Source organism: Amphiura filiformis, chromosome 5, assembly GCF_039555335.1.
Source record: "Amphiura filiformis chromosome 5, Afil_fr2py, whole genome shotgun sequence".
Classification (NCBI taxonomy): Eukaryota; Metazoa; Echinodermata; class Ophiuroidea; order Amphilepidida; family Amphiuridae; genus Amphiura; species Amphiura filiformis.
Window position 1 is genome coordinate 41,711,192 of NC_092632.1, and position 26,528 is coordinate 41,737,719.

The window sequence follows — 26,528 nt, forward strand, 5'->3', positions numbered from 1 at the left end:
TGTATGGTCTCATTTAAGATACATATTCAGCCCTACTGAAAACCGATATGGCCCAAAACCAGTGTTGAAAAGAAGGAGAAAATACATAATTTGAAGTCGTAATGGTAAACCATTATATGTATGTCTCGGGGTGTATGGATATACACCTTAAACAATTACTTAAACCTACTTTGTGGTGAACGACACAAGCAGATAGGCAATAAACAAAAAAACCTGTTTTTTTTTATAATAAGCGTCTTAACGCGGCTGTGTACTCTAGACATTGTTTCTTTCGCGAAATTGAGTTCTTTTGATATGTTTGTACATTGTTATGTTTTTTTTATAAATACAAGGAATGAAAATCCAGATTTGTAAACTCCAACTGCAATATTTTAAGGATTTTATTTCACTATTCCACTCGTGTTTGAAATTGAAAAGGAAAGAAAATCTTTGTTGTACCAGCATGGTACACGCGCGCAATAACGCATCGCGTTGCGTATCGCGCAATTTGTTAACGCGCAAATACGCGACGCTTATCTGCATGCGCGGCGCATCTTATGGAAAAGCACTGATTTCACAAAAACCTAGTGGTCAAATGGCTCCGTTTTAGCTGATAAAATGTGGGTTTTAATATCAAGTTATGAATGGATTTCGCTCAAACTTCTCAAGGGGCTGTGGATTTACCCGATGTTCATGTAATGTAAGGTAGAAAAACGAAAACTGCCGCATTCTCCTGTGAGATTCGATGAAAGTGCAAAATGTGACCACTTCAACGGCCATTATTTCAATGTTCATTTTCTCGGTAAAATGACGATTTAGGTACACGATAACTCAATAAATACAGCATCTATATGTAAGCAAATATGATCATCGTAAGAAGCATGATCGACTCGAGAAACGGTTTTCCCATTTTTTTATATTTTGGTCTATTTCCGATTTTAGGCATCATTTTGTGCAAATAGGCGTTTGTGAATTTTAAAAAGTTCATTTTGATGCCTTATATGGTCAATAACTCAAAAAATAAGGCCAATATCAAAAAACTAAAAAAAGCGGAATGGAATTTTGGAATGGAGCCTCAAGATTGAGATAAAAACAAAATGAAATATTTTGGAAAGAGTGTTTTTTTGTTATGATGTACCTAACAAATATTGCCAAAAACTCACTTTTTTGTGGTTTTCTTCATAACTGTTGTTTTTACACCAAATCTATATTTATATTAAGATTCATTGATGTCTTGCCTTTATAAAAATGTATACTTTTATATGTCTTACGCGAATAATTACAAAGTTATTGCACTTTTACTACAAGCATGTCTGAGAGTACACAGCTGCCTTAATGTATTTTTTTACACGTAGCCAGCGATTCAATTTTAACACTCTAAAGATTGTATTGCAGTTAATAACAGTGGGAGGGAAAAGTGAAACTGATTGAATATACTGCCAATAAAGTGCGAACTATTAAACCATTCCGGATATGTCTGGTGTCAAAAACATTTCCTCAGTTTTGTAATAGTTCATCAGTTTGATATCAAGTCTCGTCAAATACAGAACTCGCGATAACACGATGTTGTCAAGCATGTTACTAGTGTGTGAGCTGTGTTTCACCATGTTGATGGCTATTTTAGGTCTACCAGTTCATCAAAGTATCGCTCAGAAAATAACGGGTAAGTAGATATTGGCAAATCGGTGACATTTCATTGTAAACTAATACCAGTGAACTTGATTAGAGAGTCCAAATCTGGTATCACAGAATCTTGCGATCACGAGATATTTATATCAAATTATTGTAACCGCGCTGTATTTGGAATAAACACTAGTGTTAAGATCAAGTTTAAAGTACTTATGTCGAAAGATAATAAAAGTTTAAACTACTTAAATTATTTGGATAAATGTAATCGCGTAATAAAAACCTGCTGGATTCAGTATTAATAGTTGCAATGTACTTACTGCAAATAATTATCACACGGTAGTTTGTTGTTTCTTTCTTCTTTTTTCTTTCTTTCTTTTTTATTCAGGTACTAACTCCGTACCACTGTAACTGTAACAGAGAGTTTTCAATGACATAAACGATATGTTTAAAAAACTTTTTGGAACTTTGATTTGGTTTTCGTAATTATAGTTCTTTCATCAATTGCGTAATGCATTTTATATCTTTGTCAACATCTATTGTTGTATACATCTGGGTTTTGTTTCCGATTAGAAGAGTATGTGAAAAATTATGATCTTCTCACAAAAGATACGAAGCGAAACCAAAACACCTAGCCGTTTTGGTATCGTTAATTATCAATAGGCCTGTTAACTTAACAATAGCTGGTTTGACTGTACAATAGGTATTTATGAAAATAATATTACAAATTATAATAACAAACACAATACAGAATTTATCCGATTCAAGGGCATTGTACTCTTGTGCGTAGCCATATAAGGTTGGTATTATTTTTGCTGGTATAATCGGAAATGATAGGGAACAGGATGTGATTGAATCGTGATACTCGTTATCCTAATCATCATAGCTGCACGTTTTATTTTGGAGATTCACTGACCCTGAGGTTAAAAGTTATGTTTTTAAGGCATAAATATGATGCTTATTTAATTCAGATTTAACCTTGGTTACGAATAGTAAAGAAAACTATGTTTGTTATCCCTAATTATATTACTTTATTACTGCATTTTCAAGGATACAAATACTCGGGGAAATCTTTAACTCAAATTCTTTTCTTTGATAGCAATGTTGACACGATCGTGAAATTTATATTTGTTTACTTTTCCAATTGAAAATAAACATTTTGACAGTATCTAGATTCCTAGTATGTAAATTAAGCCCGGGAAAATAAGTCAAATATGGAACAGTGCACTCCGCGGTATACTGTCTAGCATTCTAGAGAATGCAAATCATTCTTTATTTGGTCCGTAAATAAATTCATCAGGTTTGCAGAAATTCAGAATACAAGGTTCGTTTTTCAAAACCAAAAAATACTGGGTTTTTTTCCACTGACCTGACAGCTTCGAGTGTCTTGGGCGACACTCTTCTTCAGAGTGATCTATGTCCACACACCTCCGGCGGATTTCGGCCTGTAGAGGGCGCACTACTCGCGGAGATGATTGGGTCATAGATGTGACTTAGAAAATGGGCCCCCTCGTCTCTGTTCATGACTTGCGGGGATTTCTTCCTTATCCAGATGGATTCCATGATTCTTCTTGATCTCGCGTCACCTTCCTTGCTAAGGATTTTGGACCCTTGCCAATCGATGACATGATTTTGTTGTACTGAGTGATCAGCTATGGCAGATTTGCTGAGCTCACTTTCCGACTGTTTTCTGGTCTGACGGGTGTAGTTCTTTTTCAAACCCGTTACTTTGTCCGTTTCTTTCATGTGTTCACTTAATCTCGTGGAAAAACGTCGCCCCGTTTCACCCACATATGACTGATTACAATTTGAACAAGGGATCTCATATACACAGTCTGTTGTAGAGTCTGGATCCCTCTTGTCCTTGGGGTGGACGAGCATTTTTCTCAATGTTGAGTTGGGTCTCATTGCTGTGGCGATTCCATGTTTTTGGAAAATCCTATTGGCCTTCTCCGATAATCCGCTGACATAAGGTATAACTACCAGTCCTTTGGATTTCTCGCTATTTTCACTTTTCTTAGATGTTGTCATAGTCTTTTTATTTGCAATCTGTTGTTTCACCTTCTTGAAGGACCAATTTGGATAGCCACAGAGACTAAGTGCTTTCTTGATCTTTTCCTCTTCTTGTTGTTTGTCATCCTCGTCCGAAACTAAATTATTCATTCTGTCCATTAAAGTTCGGACAACACCCAGCTTGTGGTGAACTGGGTGATGAGACTCAAAATTCAGATATTGGTCTGTGTGCGAAGCTTTGCGGTAAATGAGCAATTTCACTGAGCCGTCTGACTTTCTGACTATGAGTGTGTCGAGGAATGGTATTTTGCCGTCATGTTCTTTTTCGTAAGTGAATTTTATACTGTCCGTGGGGTCTGTGCTGTTGAGGTGATCAGTGAGGTTGTCAACTTGATCAGATTTTACAATCTCCAAAACATCATCCACGTACCTTTTCCACATACGCGGTTTACACTCAAGAGGGGCGGACGCGATGGCTTTTTCTTCCAAAAAACTCCATGTATAAGTTGGCCACCACCGGTGAAACAGGGCTGCCCATGGCCGCGCCAAATCTTTGTTTGAAAATGTTGCCCCTGAACAGAAAGTATGTGGTTGTGAGGACGAAACGCAAAAGTTCAATGACATCGTCCACTGAAAGCAAGGTGCGGTCTTTCTGTCTTGCTGAAGTCTGTTCTTTATTACCTCTAGCGACTCAGTGATAGGCGTGTTGGTAAACAATGAAACCACGTCATGAGAGTTGAATATCTCACCTTCCTCAATGAAAACTTCTGCCATGTCCTCAGCGAGATTTTTTGAATTTAACACATGATGTTCAGTTGTGCCGACTAACGGTGCAAGTATGTCAGCCAAAGCTCGGGAAGTTTAGTCAACAATAATGGTCTGACTTTGTTGCCTTCTTTGTGAATTTTAGGCGTGGCGTAAATCCTGGGGACATTTTCCGCAGTAGGGTAAAGATAGTCATACTGTGCTCTGGTGATCTTATTCTCAGTCTTGAATCTAGTTAGAATAGAAACCAACTCACGTTTGTATTTGGCAGTAGGATCTTTTGTTAGCACTTCGTATGTCTTTTCATCACTGAGCATGTTGTTAAGCTTCTGTTCATATTCCTCAGTGTCCATAACCACGGTGGCCTTGCCTTTATCCGCAGGCAAAATGAGGATTGATTCATCTTTTTTAAGATCAAAAATCGCTTGCCGTTCCTCCTTGGAAATGTTTGACTTCGTGTTGGCCATCTCCGATCTGAGCACCGTCGCTTCATTTTGCGGTAGTTTGTAACATGCAAGCTCCGTAGCAACAATATACTCATCGTAGGGGATTCTGTTCGGCGATGGAGCAAAATTCAAGCCCTTGGCGAGAACACGTTTTTGTGGATCAGTAAGCTTATGCTTTGACAGGTTCACGACCCATTTTTTGAGTCTCATAATTCCGGGTTTTCAGACGTATTCCTTCTCTTTGAAGACTGTTGTAATCTCTCCAATTTTTGTTGATGACGGCATTTTGTCTTTTGGAATTCGCTCTCTGACTTCCGCGTCACGTGATCGGTCACCTGTTGTTTTGTGTTTTCCGACACCCGCGAAAATAAATCATCCTCGATTTGCGATTTCTTGCACTTAAAGTCTGTAATTTTGTTGTTGATTACCCGGATACGTTCCCGAATTAGCTGGGTTTGTGCCTTTTTGACAATACTGCGAGCGTTTGCTGTATTGATGGGACATTTTAGCCGCAAACTGCGTGGGGTAATTTCCGATTCCTTACAACGTAGGTTAAACACTAGATGATTCCTGTGTCTGGCGATCTTTTTCCCAATATTTTCCAAGTCGCGTACGTTTTTCACGCTATTTTGTCCATATTCATTTCTTAAGTCCGTAAATAAATTCATCAGGTTTGCAGAAATTCAGAATACAAGGTTCGTTTTTCAAAAACCCGTCAGACCAGAAAACAGTCGGAAAGTGAGCTCAGCAAATCTGCCATAGCTGATCACTCAGTACAACAAAATCATGTCATCGATTGGCAAGGGTCCAAAATCCTTAGCAAGGAAGGTGACGCGAGATCAAGAAGAATCATGGAATCCATCTGGATAAGGAAGAAATCCCCGCAAGTCATGAACAGAGACGAGGGGGCCCATTTTCTAAGTCACATCTATGACCCAATCATCTCCACGAGTAGTGCGCCCTCTACAGGCCGAAATCCGCCGGAGGTGTGTGGACATAGATCACTCTGAAGAAGAGTGTCGCCCAAGACACTCGAAACTGTCAGGTCAGTGAAAAAAACACAGTATTTTTTGGTTTTGAAAAACGAACCTTGTATTCCCCATTCTTTATTTGGCTTAATTTGAGGCAAGTTTGACGATTGCAAAAGACCTATAGATAATAATATCACTGCTCTTCCCCATCTGACTCATTGGCTCTGTAGAGCATCGGTCCAGTGATCCGAAGGTTCTATGTTCAAATCCTGGATGGTCTGTGGGGTTTTTTTTCACTGGCTGTCATTTATGGACATGATGAATGCGAAGAATGTGAAACAATTTCTCATAACTAATTTCCCGCATTGTTTTACTTTCTTTATCAGTATTTGATATCATGTGAAAACGTTGAATATTATAACTTTTACTTTATATAATGTAATTGAAATTATAAAAAAGAAAAACATATTTATAATAATGTGTTTTTTAGGCTTACAGATTAATTTCCTTTTACTTTTGTCTTTTCCAGATATAGATATCCTTAACACAAATGTGACAGCCAGCATTCCACTCTGCCCATACGCACACCAATGTGCAGGATGTGAATCCAGTAGGGGTGGTTGCAGATGCGACAATATCTGCCAACTATTCGATGATTGCTGTTCTTTGTCTTGTATCGCCCAGGCTACCTCTGTCTCAGATCTTGATGAGCATAACATTGAGCATGCGCAGATTGGCTGCGTAATTCCAACACTTGATGAATCATCAGGAATGACAAAAAGTGGATTTTATATGGTAGATAAATGCCCTGAATTAGGAGTTGACTTAGATTTAGCAACAAAATGTCACGAACCAACCAAAACAGACTTGCAATCCATGATCCCTGTTAGCGAAACCAAGCATGGTGTCAGTTTTAGAAACGTTTACTGCGCATTATGTAACGCTATTCCTGTAGAGAATATTATTTTATGGAAGTTGCAGGCTCAATGCAATGAGGAGGTACTGCAGGATCTCCAACGTGGTCTAGCCGCAGGAGCTTCATTGGTGACAACGTTGAGGGTAATTAATGAATTCTGTCCCATAACATTTGGTCCGCCAGGGAAATTTGTTTCTACAATTGGAACTCGACCTTGTTACCCTGATCTTCACGACTCTGCTGACTGTTTTCGAGATACTCGAGAGAATGTCTTGAACAGATGTAGAGGATACACTGCATATGTGGTTGACGACCAAGATGTAATTTATCGCAATCCAGATTGCTATATTTGCTCAAATTCAATCGACAAGAAATATTTTGAAACATTGCTAGACTGCGAGCATGACAATATCCCTAGAATATATCAACGTTCTAAATTTGACGGTCCCGGAGGAGGCTTACCAGATCCAGGGTTGAAGCCTATTGGTCCTGGCGGGCCAACAGATGAAAATCCGGGGCTCCCGGGTCCCGGAGGCCCGATAGATCCTATGCCACCAGGAAGAGGACCAGAAATTGTCCCAATATCAGTCATTGTTGATTTTAGTTCTGATAGTGGTGTTACAGTTGAAATTCATGACACTGTCGTAACAATTGATACTGTTAGCTGCAAAGACAACGAAGTCTACGATCCTTTTGCAGATACATGCACGCTGTTGTCATGTCCACAAGGGTACACACTAATCGCAGGCCAGTGTGTGTTTATGCCATCTGGTAATGATACTGAATGTAATGGGGAGTTTGTAGTGACGGTAAATGCAACTAGTTATGATTGTAAAGACACTGTTGGTGACACAGCTGAATCAGAATGTTTAAACGACATATTCCATCGTCTTGATCTTCACGTTAAAAATGAGACATCCAAGTGTGAAGAAAACCAGTTTATTACATACACTTTCATCATTAATTCTACAGTCTCCTTTGCCGATTTAGAAACGTCTTTTGATATGATCTTTTTACCCTCGGATAACGATACGTTTCCAAAACGGTCATGTCGTGTCAACGCTTTTACGTTGTACCTTCTTTGCGATTCAGAACCCGCAAGTTGCACCAAACAGGTTATACTCTCTAATGTTATGATTGAAAAGAGAAATACCAGCACAATTATAACCAACAGAAACAGCGAAATTGTATTTACCAGTGGAAATCTGTCCTTACACTATGAGTTAAATGGTAACGATACTGAGTTTGATAAATTGGTAACAGCAGAGCTATGTGAAACAGCTAATCTATCATGTTCTTTGGTAACACTAAATGCATCTTTGTTCACTAATTATTCCAATGAAGACATTCTTTATGAACCAACTGGCGACATTTTCAGCCGAGAAGAGTACCTGTATACAATGGATGGACAAATTCAAGTATGCTCATTCTTTGAAAGGAATGGAACTCGTAACGCGACTCGAACCATTACATTTGTAGCTTACGATACATCGCAGGTCATTCTCAGTGTAGTTGGATGTATAATATCGATGATAGCACTTGCGATAACATTTCTAACTTATGCTATGTTTGCTTCGTTGCGCACACCTGCAGCTAAAGCCATTATGAATCTGGTGGCTGCTCTGTTCACAGCTCAAATGGTATTTTTATTGGGTGCTGGATATACTGAGAATGCAAATGCTTGCACATTTATCGCTGTGTTGTCTCACTATCTCTGGTTATGCACTTTCACTTGGAGTACTGTTCTCTCTTACGATCTAAACCGAACTTTCTCGAGCAAATTAATAAGATCACAGCAGGACAAACAGGCCCGTGTCTACCGATATCTTCTTTACGGCTGGCTGACACCTTTTGGCATAATTCTTCCATGTCTTGTTATACATTTGTGCGCATGCTCCGAGATCCCGTTTTATTATGGCAATGAAGGTGCGTGTTGGATTTATAACCAATACTCAAATTTGGTGGTGTTTGGTGGACCGTTATTGATGTGCTTGATCATTAACTGTGTCTTCTTTGCCACCATACTGTGGAGCATACATAGTACCAAAAGAAGGACAAGGAAACTGAAACAAGAACGATCTGCATTAGAAAACATAAAAGAGGAATTATCCATATATGTAAAGGTAAGTTACGTCAACAGGTAGCGCTGAAATAATTGTACCATCGGAAATTGTATTTTTAGCAGGCTCGGATAGCAACGTTTTTACGTATTTTTGTGGGACCTGAGAGCACATTAGACACACCAAATTAATTTTGAATACGTGGAATATCCTTCTGATATCAAATGATTTAGATTTATTCAAATTTGCAATACAATTTAAAATATATAAATTTTATGGCAAAGTATTAAAAATTAATCAGAAGGACATTCCTCGTATTAAGAATGCAATTTGTTGTGTCTGATGTGCTCTCAGGACCCACAAAAATACTGTGCAAATCGCGCATATTCCGTTCTGTTTTGTTGTTTTTTCTGACAGTACAGTTCTTTCAGAGAGACATTTCAGAGTGGCATTTACCTTATTGTTTAAACTTGGATATAGCTATTGCTGGTATGGGTTCCATAGTCCTACGCAATGGAACCGGGGGAAATATGTAACAAAACTTCAACATTCGTCATTAGCAGTGATTAATGAGTGGGTACTTGCAACAGATCGTTAGACCTTACAACAATTTTTCACATACTATTCTTAAATTGACACCCCGTGTCTTCTTTTAACTGTTTGTCACTTTATACAAAGGCCATACCCTGTATAAAAATTCCCTTTAAAAGGGAAGGCCAGCCTCAATGCAGAAGAGGTCTTGTAAATAGTTTGGGTCACCGTGAAAGGCATTTTTAGGATCACGCTTACATCCATGTTACATGACAGTTCACCAAACCATCAATGGCGAGAACATGCACACTGAAACAGCAAAAAACATTAACTCCTATAACTCCTGTCAACTCATTACTCCAAATTGTTCTGCATTTTTGTCTTTACTGCTTTTTACCCATGCTTGTTATTAAAATCAAGAAATACACTGCAGTTGCTAGTTAATTCGCTATGTAAACTCAACTTACATGCACATTTTATTTTAAAATGATTTTATATTATTTCGCAATGTATAGTTTACTATAAAGTAGATAGTGGCAAGCACATGATAAAGGACTGATCATTCACTACAATCTTCACTTTTAAACTGTATTTTTTGAATGTGTTGATTGTTAGTCCGAAACTCCTGCAAAGCTATGGACATGGCATCTTACCTACTCCATTCTGTAATAGTCTGCATTGTGTGTTTTCTCAGTCTTCAAACATTTTGTTGAATGTAATTTTATGAATCAAATAAAAAAGATAGAAATTGGCCTCACTTTAGTTATGTGTCATTTTACAGTATTTATAATTTATAAAGTAAGACAATAATTTATTTATTTTCTATAAGTGCATGTCAAAATATGGGATATATTGTTCAATATTATAGCTAGCCCTAAAAACTTTATTTTCAATCGGATTTTTCCCGTTGAAAAGACAAAACTGATGTTAAAGATAGCAATAATATCATCAATAACATTTTGAGTCAATTTTATCCATAAAACGATATAGGATAGGATAGATAATTACTTTGACTTCAATGTGGTCCATATAATGAAGATTTTGATTCTACAACATTAGATCTGTTATCAACATATCAATTATGCACTCACAGGCAACCAAACATCATGCTATGCTCAGTAGTCCACTGATATGACCTCGTGATCATTCCCCCGCTTTGACCATGTCATTTTTTTGATATGCTGATTGCTGCCCAAGTTTATGTTTATATGTGTCGGCCTAACCTATGATAACTTTTTAAGTCATAATTAATTCAAACATACTACAGTAACTTTGGCAATACTCAATCGTTTTCGTTCGTTGAAACGGCAAAACGTACTTTCTTTTCCTTGCCAATCGAATTAGCAGACATCAAAAACATTTCCACCACGAGAAGTAAAAAAAATAATTCATACCAATAGAAGAAGGCTATAATCTTAGCTAATCTTTAGTGTACACAAACCCCATCTCAGAATTAGGTACCAGCCCTATGGGCTGGCGAAAATGTAATGAAAGTAACTTTGACATAAAGTAAAGAAATAACTCCATTATTACATTTCTTTTCCCAATTTACAGATTGCAACTCTTATGGGGTTTACATGGATTTTCGCTTTCTCAGCGGCATTTACTGGTGTGTCAGCCCTTTGGTACATTTACATAATTATTAACTCCCTTCAGGGTCTTTACATATTTTTTGCTTTCACGTGTAATGCTCGGATAGCTCGTCTTTGGAAAGACAAAATTAAGGGAACACGTTCTGACCATACTCTAACTGAGTCTAGCACTACGAAGAGTAGCAATACAATTCAAAACAGAGCGAACAAGAATCAAGAAAATGGAGTTGGTCAACATGAACTAACGTACCAAACTGGGAATACTACACTACATACAGAACAGAGTGAACAGTCATCAGTTTAGGAGCTTCGCAATAATTATGTGTACCCCTGTGGTGATTTCTCATAATTGTCTGCCCAAAATCGACCCCACCCCCTTCAACGTGTCAAATATCTTTGAACCTCATCCTGCTTTACACATGTCAGATTTGGGAAACTCAGATGTACAGGGTGTAACAATAAAATTTATACAATTGCATTTTGACTTCTCAGGAAAAAACTAAAATAGTTATGGCACAAATGTTATATGCAATACAATCAGTAATATCTTGGCTAAAAGAAGACGTTTGGTTGGTTTCTTTTATACTAGCTTGGGTTCAAAAGTTATGTCCGATTAATTAAATAGTCCAGAAAACGTGTTGGGCCACTTTTGCCATGTTTGCGCATATCAAGTTTGAACCGCGTAGATATGCGTATCGTGCATTAAACATCAAAGAACTGACACAAAAGAATTATAAGTGGTGTTTCTTCATATAATTAACATGAACTTAGTAATAATATGATGTTTCTTTAAAATCTATAAATGAAGTCATGAAATTTCTTTCAAATAACCTTAGGCCCCTATAGATATCATTGGTAAAACTGAGAACAGTTGTTGCATCCATAAGTGCAAAACAATAAAATTTTGAAATTAAGTTCAGCTGGGCTTCTAGCTGTTCTGGGCGACCACTATTGGCAGCATTTCTGTTAACAAATACTACATACTTCTCCATAATTATATGTAATTGTATGCCTTGATGGAAGATGTGAGCTTGGAAAATGAGCTATAAACAATCGTATGGTTTTTGCTTGACTCCATGTGCTACCGAATGTCACAACCACAAAAATACGCTCTTCCAATGTGAATTGGTGTTGAAGTTGTTGAGCTGCTGCCACGATTTTTAGTAAATGAGGTTGTTGTGTCAGTGCTTAGTTGTGACTTTCAAAAACTCAAGGTGATATTCTATTATGTAATCATTTCTACCACTTCGAATACGGATACCCCATTGTTTAAAACTACCTATCATAAGAGCACCGTCCAACTGGTCCATGGTTCAACTCTATTCAGTCACTTTTGAAACACTTGGACAAAAGTGGCCCAAGCGGTTTTAAGACTAGGTTACATAATTGGCCATATCTTCACTTGTATATCACCGATTTTATTGGAACAAAGCTTATCTGGTGGCTAAAGAAATTATCTTGATAGACATATAAATAAGCAGCATACCTGTGTAATTCTATTTTCAGAATTGTACAAATTTTATTGTTACACCCTGTAATACCTTAAATTGTCTAATGTGTGGGAGTGGAACGAGCAGGAAATTTTACCTACTCTTTTATACGCCATTTCAGGGCGTAATATCGAAAAGATGCCACAAAAATGTGTGGCAAAATTGGTTGGCCAGTCCCTTTTGACTTGCCAAAAATTTGCTTTGTCCCCCACTTGGTCTTGTCAAAATGTGTAGCCCCCTATAATTTACCCTCGGGGACACTTAATTGTTGTACCACCCTTTGATATATATGTAGAAGGAACCGTGCGTGACACTCGACGGTAGTCCGACGTTTTACGGACGTATTTCCGTTGTAATCACCATTAACAGAGTCAGCAGCTGATTTCCGTAACGTCTACAACGAAAACAAAAATAGGCTACGAACAAGTACGAGCAACACGGAAAATCACAGAATAAAGACATTTATCATGTTTATGTCAAAATTAAAATCAGCAGCCAATATCTGTACCCTTTAGTTCTGATTTAAGATCTCGTTTGTTTAAATAGGTTGATAATTAAAGAAACGGTGATTGCAAACCCCGGGAAGGAACGAAATCAAAAGTTGCACTTTAATGTTTTAATCTATTCAATGAAAAGCACGGCACTAATTCTGTTCTTCGAGAACGCTTCGTGTGCAAATAAATATTGTATCCAAGGTGCAATCTGCAACTTTTGAATTTGCATCTTCCTTGACATTTTGGATCAGGATCACCGTTTCTTTCTTGACCAATTTCAACGACTGAGGTCTTAAATCGGAGCTTAAAGATGCAGCTATTGGCTGCTGGTTCTAATTATAGCATATCTTATGTCTTTATTTAGGATATACCAGGGTGAACATAACTAGTACCTTCATTATCACAACACCTTCTCCATCTTCCCGCTAGGGGAGCAATACCAAGTTTTACGGTGATTGTGCATTCAGTATCGCTGCTCCTCTCTTATGGAATAAACTCCCAGATTATACTTAGTATTAGATCTTCCACATCAATTGGCCAGTTCAAACGTCTTCTTATTCTTAAACCACATCTTTTTGAAATTTAATTTCGATATTTTTAAAACTTACTGTCTTGTTGTAACATAATGTATACTCACAGAAGATTGCTTAGAAGAATGCTTAGAAGATGTCAAATATGATTTTGCTGTGGAACTATAATTATTTTGTTGTCAGTTGTTTGGTGTTTGGATTCTGTGCATTTGTGTGCATTTATTTTTCGTACAATATGCATTGTGATATATTATATACTACATGAAGTAGTTTTGTCATTTGATGTATATTCCACAATGGCACAATGCTGTTTTTATGCTCGTGCGAAATAATTCCATAGTGCATGTGCAATATCCATCGATGTGCTCTTTTTCTCTGTGTTTTAAAGGCTCGGATAGCGATGTTTTCACGTATTTTTGTGGGACCAGAGAGCACATCAGAAACACCAAATTACATTTTGAATAAAAGCAATAAAATACTTTTTTGAGAGAGAGAAATGTATATCTTCAATACGAAATGTCAAAATGTTCATATGATGGACGGCTTTTCCTGCCAGCTACATAGACTTTATTCATTAAGTTTACTTCGAGAACTGTTATATCAAAAGACATTCCTCATATTCAAAATGCAATTTGGTGTGTCTGTTGTGCTCTGCGGCCCCACAAAATATACTGCGCAAAGGTGGGTGACCGATCTCTTAAATGCTAGTCCGTATTTTTAATATTGTGTTCATGAATTTATGCTTGTAATATGTTCATCGCCTTGAGATTTTTAATTCAATGCAATTGATAAGAATAAAATATTATTATTATTATTATTAAATATTAATTCTCTTGCGGTCTGTATTATACAGTGCTCAAAATAAATACCCCTAAAATTGTAAAACATTTCTTTGCATAACTTGACATACGTTTTATTGATTTTGAAAAAATATGTGAATAGAGGAATCGTGTTTCAACTCTCAAATGTTTTCCTATTTCCAAAACCAATGTTTTGGTCAAAAATAATCACATTTTCCAAAAATGATGCTTTTAGAAAAACGTTGCACTTTTCAACATCCCATACATGTAATGTACAAAATGTTCTCGAAATCAATGTTATGATTGATTTTTTTCCCTTCACCTTTCTGCCTCTGGTTCCTAAGTCACCCATGCAACTACCATTCATTGAAAAACAATGATTCGTTGACATTAATATTGGCATGAATGAGGTTTTCTTTGAAGTTTTATTCAGCACTTGTTATGAAATCATTTGGAAGGAGAAATGAGTTTTACACGCATACATTTCACCAGAAGGGTGAACCTTTACCTGTAATGGGTATGTTGGTTCATCTTGCATCCGATCTAAAGTGATGGCTTTCTTGGATAAAGGCGTAACACTAACTATGATGTGGCCACAGTTAATAGGCTGCAGTTAAGAGGTTGGATGCTGACATCCAACCTCTTCTCTGATGACCTATTTATTCTTTAACTTTATTCAAGAGAGCCGTTGCTCTAGATCTTTGCAACCGCTTCAGTCTATCATTTACAAGTGAATACTCCTACAGTGATTTTACTATTTTTGAAATACTGGCTAAATAAAAATAATAAAAGAAAACTCATTCATGTCAAAATTCATGTAAATGAATCATTGTTTTATGCTGAAAGATGATTGCATGGGTCATGATGGGTGACTGTCTGGTGGGGGGAGAAAAGTACATCAAGGTGAACCACCAGACCCCTGCTCTTAGATTACTTCACTTCAATACAATCGCAGTATCACTTTATTGTTCAGTATTATCAACAATCTAACGCATGCTGTCAGTATTATGCATTACATTAGAAACAATGTACCATTCTAATTGCCGGTGTTCATTAAACGTTAAACAGATTTTGTTTAAAAAAAGTGTTTCATCACTTTCAGACACTAAATTTGACACAGCTAATATATAGCCTGACCAACTCATCACGCCCTCCACGGTGCATCCTGTTGCCTATAAAAGCAAGCAGTCAGATGTGATGAGTTGCCAGTCTGAGGAAGCCACTAGTGTAGTTGTGAAACGTCACTAAAAACGTGAGTAAATCACCTCGTTTTTACTTGGAATTGTTCAAAATGAAGAAAATTCACAGTTGATATCAACATTCCTAATGAACTTGTTCAAAGAAATGAAGGAGGAGTGTTGCGTGTTTATATACGATGAAAATGAAGAAGCGGTACACACTTGCTTCAATTTTGATTTAACTGCCAACATGTGAGGTTTAATATTCCTGAAAGGTTGATCTTAACCGGGACCCTGGAATGATGAAAACCTTTGGGCCTCATAACTACTAAACCTTTTCTGCTTTTTGATGATTTAAAAAATAATCTTTTGTTATGTTGACCCAAAAGAGTTGGGTAAAAAAGATTAGGGGATTTGGGGGAATTTTCTCTAAAATTGCGCATTTTTACCCAAATTTCATCCAGTGTTTGCTATTCTAAATATTATAATAAGGAGTGTGTATTGATTATTATAACTAGAAGTGTTCTGAGAAACTGGACTCTCGGTAGAGAAATTTTCTTTATTCAGGATATGACTATCAGCGTGTTTCCACAGAAGACAAGCCATTGGGGGGGTACGAAAATTCCGAAATTCGTTACCCTGCATGTTTCTACTAAAAATCGAGTGAATTCCTCATTTTTTGCACCGAAAACCCCGGAAGTCCGGAAAGCAGTTTGGGCGAAAATGATTATGACCATATCGGTGATATATACAGCTGTTCGTATGCGTACGTCCGGTACCCGGAAATTGTTACCCTGCTTGTATCCACGTTTTGATACAGCATGATCCACCCCGGATCATGCAGAGTAACATATTAATGGAAAAGGAAATGTCAACGGCATCACCCGGCACATTTCCACAGAGCTTGTTCCGGGAGCTTGTTAACCGCCATCACACGGTATATGCCAGGGCCGTAGCAAGGTTGTAAAATGTGGGGCGGCCATGACAAATGTGGGGCGGCCAAAATACAAATATATCACCAAATTGAAATAAAGATATAAAGAAAAACATAACAAATTTCTCAAAAAGTGGGGCGGCCATGGCATCCCCGGCTGCCCCGCTTGCTACGGCCCTGGTATATGCTCAGAGGAATCAGAAGATGGTGCTCTGTTGAAACATGACATAGCCAAAAACGGTGTTGACAAGAAGGTGCATACATAATATTCATATCGTAATGGTAAACCCTTTACATGTATGCCTTAGGATGTATGGCTTAAACTTAGACTAAAACTTATGTGTGGAATGAAACAAAACTAAAAAAGAAAAAGTGACCGCGTTTTTCAACAATATTTATAAATAAGCGTCTCGTTGTACTATTATCTGCACGTAGCAGCTATTCAGTTTTAACACCCTGAGGATAGTATTACAATTAATACCAGTGGGAGGGAAATATGATTCAATACTACGAATAAACTGCGAACTATTAAACCATTCCGGATATATGTCTGGTGCCAAAAAAGTTTCCTCAATTTTGTAATAGCTCATCATTTTGATTTTAACTCTCACTTCGTCAAGTACAGATCTCGCGAATCGCAATACCACAATGTTGTCAAATATGTTACTAGTGTCTGAGCTGTGTTTCACCATGTGGATGGCTATTTTAGGTCTACCAGCTCATCAAAGTATCGCTCAGAATATAACGGGTAAGTAGATATTAGCAATTCAGTGACATTTCATTGTAAACTAATGCCAGTGAACTTGGTTAGAAAGTGCAAATTTTGTATCACAGAATCTTGCGAATATGCTGGATTCAGACTCAGTTGTATCAATAGTAGCAATGAACTACCAGCCGATAGTCATCACACGATAGTTTTATGTTGGTTGTTGAATCCGTACCACTATAATTCAACAGCTTCAGATTGTTTTTTTCAATGACATGCTATAAGCTACTATATAAACGATATGTTTTAAACAAAACTTTTTAGAACTTTAAGGTCAAATTAAATCTTTGATTTGGTTTTCGTAATTAGTTTTTTCCTCAAATGCGTAGTTTATTCCGTATTTTTGTCAACATCCATTGTATATGCTGGCGAAGTTACGTAATAATCTGATAAATCGGATTAACTACCATAGCAATAGATAAAAACACTACAAGAAAGTTGAACTCATCACCTGTGTATGTCTGCAATCATAGATTGAATACAATACCGGTCTAACGGCTAAGAGTAAAATTGAGTTTGGGAGTGGCCTTCTCTCCTTTTCCTTGCTATATTCTTCCATTTCTTGCTTTGTTTATCAAAGCTATCTGGGCCAGCATCTTATTAGCATACACTGGCTATCCAGTCTTGTGCATTTTTATCATATATATGAGCTTGGAACGGTCCATGGATTTCCCATGGATTAGCATGTGTTTTTGAACTGGACCAGAACAGTGAAATGTTACAATTTCTAATAAATAAAAAAAAAAATGCAGAATGTAATCTGATACAAGGGCATGATATCCTTTTGCGTAGCCATATAAGGTTGGTATAATTTTGGCTGGTATAATCGGAAATGATATATAGGGAACAGGATGTGATTTACTCGTGATTACCATAGATGCGCGTTTTATTTAGTAGATTCTTTGACCCTGCGGTTAAATGGTATGGTTTTTATGACATAATATGATGATACTTATTTCAGATTTGTCAACCATGTTTACGAATGGTACAGAATTACAGAAAACTATGTTGTTTAATATCAGTAATTACATTAATTTGTTACTGCGTTTTATTATTCAAAGCCTATTTCAAAGAAACAGAGATAGAAAGGTTCTATTTAAATACTTTGGGGAATTTTTTAGCTCTTTTTCTTCTCTAATTCGTTTCTTTAATAACAATGTTGGCAGGATCGTGAAATTTAAATTAGTTGAATATTAGGTGGCTTTGAATCTGTATCTCAACCTCTGGTGTTATGTTTATGTATGAAACACAAGTATGAGTTCATGTGTTCACTTTTACAAAAAACAATTTTGACATTATCTTCATTACTAGTATGTAAAATAAGTCAAATGTGGAACAGTATACTCTTAGTGCTCGCTTAGTGTGTAACATTATAAAATAGGTCGTGGTCTGAAGGGTTCAGTAGGGGTTGGCCTTTAATACTTGCTCTATTACACCAGTAGCATTCTAGACAATGCAAATCATTTGCTTTAATTTGAGGTTTGTCAACAGTAATCTGAACTGAAGACATATGGATGATAATATCACTGCTCTTCCCCCATCTGACTCATTAGCTCAGTAGAGCATCGGTCCAGTGACTCGAAGGTTCTATATAGGTTCAAATCCTGGATGGTCAGTGAATTTTTTTCACTGGCTGTCATTTTTGAATGTGAAAACTTATTCTAAAAACAATTTCTCATAATTAATTTCCAACATAGTTTAGGCTTCTTTATCAGTAATTTGATGTTAGGTGAAAACTGTAATGTTTACTCTATATGATTGAAAATATGAAAAAGAAATACATATTTATATATAATAATGTGCCTTTTAGGCTTTCAGATTAATTTCCTTTTACTATTGTCTTTTCCAGATATAGATATCCTTAACAAAAATGTGACAGCCAGCATTCCACTCTGCCCATACGCACACCAATGTACAGGATGTGAATCCAGTAGGGGTGGTTGCAGATGCGACAATATCTGTCAGCTATTCGATGATTGCTGTTCTTTATCTTGTATCGCCCAGTCTACCTCTGTCTCAGAACTTGACGAACATAACATTGAGCATGCGCAGATTGGCTGCGTAGTTCCAACACTTGATGAATCGTCAGGAATGACAAAAAGTGGATTTTATATGGTAGATAAATGCCCTGAATTGGGAGTTAACTTAGATTTAGTAACAAGATGTCATCAACCAAACATAACGGACTTGCAATCCATGATCCCAGTTAGCGAAACCAAGAATGGTGTAAGTTTTAGAAACGTTTACTGCGCATTATGTAACGCTATTCCTGTAGAGAATATTATTATATGGAAGTTGCAGGCTCAATGCAATGAGGAAGTACTGCAGGATGTCCAAAGTGGTCTAGACGCAGGAGCTTCCTTGGTGACAACGTTGAGAGTAATTAATGAATTTTGTCCAATAACATTTGGTACGCCGGGGCAATTTGTTTCTACAATTGGAACTCGACCTTGTTACCCTGATCTTCACGACTCTACTGACTGTTTTCGAGATACTCGAGAGAATGTCTTGAACAGATGTAGAGGATACACTGCATATGTGGTTGACGAACAAGATGTTGTTTATCGCAATCCAGATTGTTATATTTGCTCAAATTCAATCGACAAGAAATTTTTTGAAATATTGCTAGACTGTGAACATGACAATATCCCTAGAATATATCAACGTTCTAAATTTGACGGTCCCGGAGGAGGCTTACCAGATCCAGGGTTGAAGCCTATTGGTCCTGGCGGGCCAACAGATGAAAATCCGGGGCTCCCGGGTCCCGGAGGAAGAGGACCAGAAATTGTCCCAATATCGGTCATTGTTGATTTCAGTTCTGATAGCGGTGTCACAGTTGAAATTCAAGACACTGTCGTAACAATTGATACTGTAAGCTGCAAAGACAACGAAGTCTACGATCCTTTTGCGGATACATGCACACTGTTGTCATGTTCACAAGGATACTCACTAATCGCAGGCCAGTGTGTGTTTATGCCATCTGATAATGATACTGAATGTAATGGGGATTTTGTAGTGACGGTAAATGCAACCAGTTCTGATTGTAAAGACACTGTTGGTGACACAGCTGAATCAGAATGTTTAAACGACATATTCCATCGTCTTGATCTTCACGTTAGAAATGAAACATCCAAGTGTGGAGGAACACAATTTATTTCGTATACTTTCGTCATTAATTCTACTGTCTCCTTTGCCGATTTAGAAACGTCTTTCGATATGATCTTTTTACCCTCGGATAACGATACGTTTCCAAAACAATCATGTCATGTCAACGCTTTTACGTTGTACCTTCTTTGCGATTCAGAACCCGCAAGTTGCACCAAACAGGTTATACTCTCTGATGTTATGATTAAAAAGAGAAACACCAGCACAATTATAACCAACAGAAACAGCGAAATTTTATTTACCAGTGGAAATCTGTCCTTACACTACGAGTTAAATGGTAACGATAATGAGTTTGATAAATTGGTTACTGCGGAGCTATGTGACATAGGTAACATCTCTTGCTCTTTGGTAACACTAAATGCATCTTTGTTCACTAATTATTCCAATGAAGACATTCTTTATGAACCAACTGGTGACATTTTCAGCCGAGAAGAGTACCTGTATACAATGGATGGACAAATTCAAGTATGCTCATTCTTTGAAAGGAACGGAACTCGCAACGCGACTCGAACCATCACATTTGTAGCTTACGATACATCGCAGGTCATTCTCAGTGTAGTTGGATGTATAATATCGATGATAGCACTTTCGATAACATTTCTAACATATGTGATGTTTGCTTCGTTGCGCACACCTGCAATTAAAGCCATTATGAATCTGGTGGCTGCTCTGTTCACAGCTCAGATGGTGTTTTTATTGGGTGCTGGATATACTGAGAATGCAAATGCTTGCACATTTATCGCTGTGTTGTCTCACTATCTCTGGTTATGCACTTTCACTTGGAGTACTGTTCTCTCTTACGATCTAAACCGAACTTTCTCGAGCAAATTAATAAGATCACAGCAGGACAAACAGGCACGTATCTACCGATATCTACTCTACGGCTGGCTCACACCTTTTGGCATAATTGTTCCATGTCTTGTCATACATTTGTGCGCATGCTCCGAGATCCCGTTTTATTATGGTAACGAAGGTGCGTGTTGGATTTATAACCAATACTCAAATTTGGTGGTGTTTGGCGGACCGTTATTGATGTGCTTGATCATTAACTGCGTCTTCTTTGCCCAGATAATGTGGAGCATACATAGAACCAAAAGAAAGACAAGGACACTGAAACAAGAACGATCTGCATTAGAAAACATCAAAGAAGAATTATCCATATATGCAAAGGTAAGTGGGTTACGTCAACAGGTGTCGCTGAAAGAATTGTACCATCGGAAATTTTATTTTTAGTAACTACGGACTCGGATAGCAACGTTTTCACGTATGTTTGTGGGAACTGAGAGCACATCAGACACACCAACTTGAATTTTGAATATGAGGAATGTTCTTGTGCTATCAAATAATTTTGATATTTTTTTTAATTTGCGATATAATACAAATTTTATGGCAACGTATTGAGTAGTGATATTTTAACAGTACTACTCGAAGTAAATTGTATCAATCTAATGATATTATATATTTTAAAAGATTTTAGGTCTTTTGGGGGACAAAATGTATATCTTTAATACTTAAGCTTAAAATTTTCATATGATGGACGGTATTTACGCCAAGCTGCACACACTTTAAGTGCATATCATTAGATTTATAAGGTTTTAGGTTTACTTCGAGGACTGTTAAATGTAAAAAACATTAAAAAATATCAATTTTTAACAATTTGCCATAAAATTTGTATCATTTCGTGGATTTCAAAAAATCGAAATCATTTGATTTCAGAAAGAGATTCATCGTATTCAGAATGCAATTTGCTGTGTCTGCTTCCAGGACCCACAAAAAATACTGTGCATGCAAAGGTGGGTGACCGACGCCTTAAATTCATGAACCAAACAAGATTGAATATAAATGTGTATAAAAGATTGAATATTTCATGCAATTCCATAATAAAACACCTTTCAAAACTCTTTGAATTTCGTTCTTGAAATAACAGTCATTATTTTAATCCCGATCAGGGATTCAGTAGAGTAGTACATGAGTTGTACACGAAAAATAAAGCACTTTTTTGTTGTTGTGGCATTAAAATATTTAAAAATTTAAAAAACAAACAAAATACAGTTCTTTCAGAGAGACATTGTATTATGTAGACTAATAAAGGAAATGGCACTGACCTCATCTCATTGTTTAAACTGGGATATAGCTAGGGTCCAACCATTTTCGCGGCGCAGAATCACGCGACGCGCCGCGAAATGTTCGTTTCTCCGGGCAATTTCATTTGCTCCGCGAAATTTGAGTTTTTCCGCGCAATTCACTATGAAGTGTGAGCGAAAATGGTCATTTTGTTCGTCTGTTTTGAAATGACAGATTTGTTTAAAGCGTTACAGTAATGTAACCATTTGCTAATCTGTCTCGTACCAGTTTTGCTTAGTTTCGTGTACTTATCATGTATTATTACTGAATAATTGTACTTGGAGAGGATTGTTGCACTGGCTACTGCCGGTACTTTTCGTGTACTTTGAAGCATGGAGAATAATTTTAAAAGTGCAATCTTGCCAGATGGTGGGAAACTCCAGATACAGGGCGCTTTTCAAAATGGCCGCCAAAATGCCTAAAAATGGTCAACAATTGGCACAAATGTTACAAAATATAAATCCTACATGACACGGTGTATAATTTTATATTTTGACATTTTTATTTTCTTTTTCCTGTATTTTACATGTATGTTTTATATATGAAAGTTCCGCGCAATCTCCGCGCAATTGGCTGTTTTTCTCCGCGCCTTTCCGTGCAATTTGCTATTTTTTCCGCGCAATTTCCTATTTTTCCGCGCACATCATTTGTTCCTGGATATAGTTATTGCAGGCATGGGCTCCATAGACCTACGAAATGGAAACCGAGGGAAATATGTAACAAAACTTCAACATTTGTTTTGGTTGGCTTCATTAGCAGTGATTAATGAGTGGATGTTTGCAAAAGAGCGTTAGACGTTATAACAATTTTTACATAAACTTAGACGTTATAACAATTTTTACATAAACTTCTATATCTTCTTTTAAAATTATTTAACCAGGTTCACTGTTTGTCACTTTAAACAAAGGCCATACCCTGTAAAAATGTAGTGAAAGTAACCATGGTAACTTTGACATAAATACTACATTTATATTCTTTTCCCAATTTACAGATAGCGACTCTTATGGGGTTTACGTGGATTTTCGCTTTCTCAGCGGCATTTACTGGTGTGTCAGCCCTTTGGTATATTTACATAATCATTAACTCACTTCAGGGTCTTTATATATTTTTTGCTTTCACATGTAATGCTCGGATAGCTCGTCTTTGGAAAGACAAAATTAAGGTAACACATTCTGACTATACCCTAGCTGAGTCTAGCACTACGAAGAATAGCAATGCAACTCGAAACAGAGCGAACAAGAATCAAGAAAATGGAGATGGTCAACATGAACTAACGCACCAAACAGCGAAAACGACACTAATTGAGGATACGGAACAGAGTGAACAGTCATCAGTTTAGAGGCTTCGCAATAGTGTACCCCAGTAGTGATTTCTCTAAATTATCTGCCCAATATCGCCCCCGGGATCGCCCCCCCCCCCCCCAACGTGCTAAATATCTTTGAACCCCACCCCGCTTTACACTTGTCAGATTTGGGAAACCCCAATGAGGCTAATGATAATGTAATACCTTCAATTGTCTAATCATGTGATGTGGCGAGTGCAGCGAGCAGGATATTAGACGTTTTACCTGCGCTTTACTGTGCCGTTCCAGGATGTAATATCGTAAAAATGCCAGACCGTAAAACCTCGTCTACAAGCATATAGAGTGTTTTTGATGAAATCTAAATTAATACGAAACAGCAGTAATCATGCTAATGCACTAAATTGGTCATACAATAATACTTGTTTGTATACGCCTGTTTTGGTAAATTATTTGCTCAATCTCCATAATGTTATGATTTGGTTTATGAAGAGCGCCTGGATTAATTAAGCCGTCATCAAAAACACTCCATATGCTTGTAGACGAGGTTTTACGGTATGTGCCAAAAATTTGTTTGCCCTCCCTTAACTTGTCAAAATGCTTAACCCCCTAGAATTCACCCTCGGGGGGGGGGGGAACACTTGATTGTTGCACCACCCTTTAATATACTGTTACATGCCGAAGGAAGAAACTCACAATAAACCGTACATGAGACTCAAGGACAGTGGAACTCTATGTTTTGCTAGCTTTTTTTTAACCACTGGTAACATGACGCTGGAATGAAAAGCTATGAAATAGAGCAATTTTTTTTCGACTTACCTCATGTTTGGCTCGAAATTAAAAGGGACAATGTGATCAGTAAAAAACTTAAGGTTAGCAACTACTTTAAACTGTTGCGATTTGGTAGTTCACAGCATCTTGCGAATGGTAGTGAGCTTTGGCAAAAATTGCATTGATCATTTCATAGCGAGTGTGTAGAAGAATTCAAATATCACAGATATATTTTTGCAGGTCATGTGGTTCTTGAGTTATGTTGTAAGGAGGGCTGAAACAACAACACTTTTGTGAAACGTACACACCTCATTAACAATAATTAACCAAGCAAGTTTCAAAGTATATGATTTGTAGAATAAACTTTTGAAAAACATCAAAGTGTTATTTTTTAATAATATAATTATTAATTTAGATAATGAAAATCGTGTTGTTGGGTTTTTTGTTTTTGTTTTTTTGTTTGTTTGTTTGTTTGTTTTTGCTGCTTCGACCAACAATACCTAGTCTACACTTAAATAGGAATCTATTCTTTATGCATATCACTTATTTAATTATTATTGGACATGAATATTATCTCGCAGCAAAACATGGTGTTGTGTTGGCAAATGAGTATTAGAAACACTTGTAATTTTATATAACTATATAAAACAAAATATTGTCTTCCATTCGTGAGTTGTTATAAAGAGAATCACTCCGTGAAGGATGGTAGTCCCCTTTCACAATCTATCTTTCACCTCATGACAATACGATCACACAGAGTGAGTTAAAGAAATCTGTAAGCTACTATGAGACAGTGAGTGTTGTACTGCCACGCTGGGATGCGCCCGTTACAAATACCGGTTTGAATCGCTCGGAGGAAGTAATATCCCAAATGTGTCATTTTTGAAATGCCCTCTTTTTTCCATTCAAATTCGTATAACTTGAGGGAATTAAAGTCGCGTTGAGGCGAATGAAGTACCGAAATACGCAGGACAAAATTATCCGTCTATTAATTTGACCAAAAAATGATATGTCTCAAAGCGCTTGGCAGTTTCAAAAAGTGTTCAAAAGTACACAGCATAAAAGTGTGGTTCATTTATTTATAAAATTGAAGTACAAATATCAATTGTTTTATACCTATAATCGAATTAAATAAATTTTCTTCAAACTTCAAAATGAACTATTTCTCAAAAAATTTAAAAAAAGGGAAATTTCAGCTGAAATGGATACGCTAAGAAAAACGAACGCACGCGGGCGCTTTGAGACATCATTATTTTGTTAGCCTTACTTTTATTTTGGTAATTTAGGTTTAGTATTTAAGATATTGCTTTTGTTTGTGTCCATGGATACTTTGGTGTGCAGTATAGTTTGCCAAAATGAGAGTGTGCGACTTCCCAAAATAACCAAAAGTTTACAAAATCAAACACTCTATTCTCTAGGTGGTTGAAGTGGTACGAATAATTTGCTCTCTTTATTCGATAATTGAATGATTGGCCACAATGCGCGGTTTGGACCTAATATTGCTATTAATAAGACACATGACATCCAACTTAAATATATATTTCATGGATGTACCAATGGGGAAAAACAGCTTTCGTGAACGACAATAAATACATTTCAAATAAAATTGATGAAATATAGCATGGAAATGGAAAATGGGATGGTAGTTATGATTACCATTTGGGCTCATTTTGGGAAACGGAACTTGGATCAAGTGATGCGAGAAATCATGACAGGAGAAAATGTGACAATTATTGACTTTCGGAACATGACATTTGATCAATGGTTATAAAATATGCATTCAACATTGCACAATAAATTGATGTGGTTTTCTCTTCTGATGTTTCTTTATTCATTTTCATAATGCTCTAAGCTGAACTTTTAGTATTTTTCCCGATGAACATGATTAAAGACATGGCAGCAAGGTAACATAGATTTATTATAATAACTCACACGTTACAATGTCAACTTACAATTTTATTTTTATCATTTTTATTTTGAGTGAATACTTCGCAATGGAAATTGTCAATGAATCTTGACGGAAAGTAAAATTGTAAGCTATTGTATGAATGTTGCAAAATGTAGAAGGTTCCATTGT

At 36.8% G+C, this 26,528-nt stretch overlaps 1 protein-coding gene across 3 annotated transcripts; it reads left to right on the top strand.

Moving 5' to 3' along the window:
- The first annotated feature begins 1,339 nt into the window (after positions 1-1,339).
- LOC140153134 (uncharacterized) lies at positions 1,340-25,906 on the top strand. Of its 3 annotated transcripts, none has more exons than XM_072175777.1 (3): positions 1,340-1,642; positions 6,330-8,839; positions 10,862-13,467. In XM_072175777.1, the coding sequence occupies exons 1-3, from the start codon at positions 1,543-1,545 to the stop codon at positions 11,201-11,203; spliced, it is 2,952 nt and encodes a 983-aa protein (XP_072031878.1). In that variant the 5' UTR covers positions 1,340-1,542; the 3' UTR covers positions 11,204-13,467. The 3 variants fall into 3 exon arrangements, with proteins under 3 accessions (XP_072031878.1, XP_072031877.1, XP_072031879.1); XM_072175776.1 differs by lacking the exon at positions 10,862-13,467 and adding an exon at positions 23,372-25,906 and having other exon boundaries at positions 1,349-1,642; XM_072175778.1 differs by lacking the exons at positions 1,340-1,642; positions 6,330-8,839; positions 10,862-13,467 and adding exons at positions 16,868-17,073; positions 18,941-21,426; positions 23,372-25,906.
- The last annotated feature ends 622 nt before the right edge of the window (positions 25,907-26,528 follow it).

Bases quoted from the DNA above. Each gene is read 5' to 3' on its own strand.
- LOC140153134 (XM_072175776.1), top strand. From the start codon at position 1,543: ATGTTGTCAAGCATGTTACTAGTGTGTGAGCTGTGTTTCACCATGTTG. The intron at 1,643-6,329 runs GTAAGTAGATAT...TGTCTTTTCCAG, and splicing joins TATCGCTCAGAAAATAACGG to ATATAGATATCCTTAACACA. The intron at 8,840-23,371 runs GTAAGTTACGTC...CCCAATTTACAG, and splicing joins AATTATCCATATATGTAAAG to ATAGCGACTCTTATGGGGTT.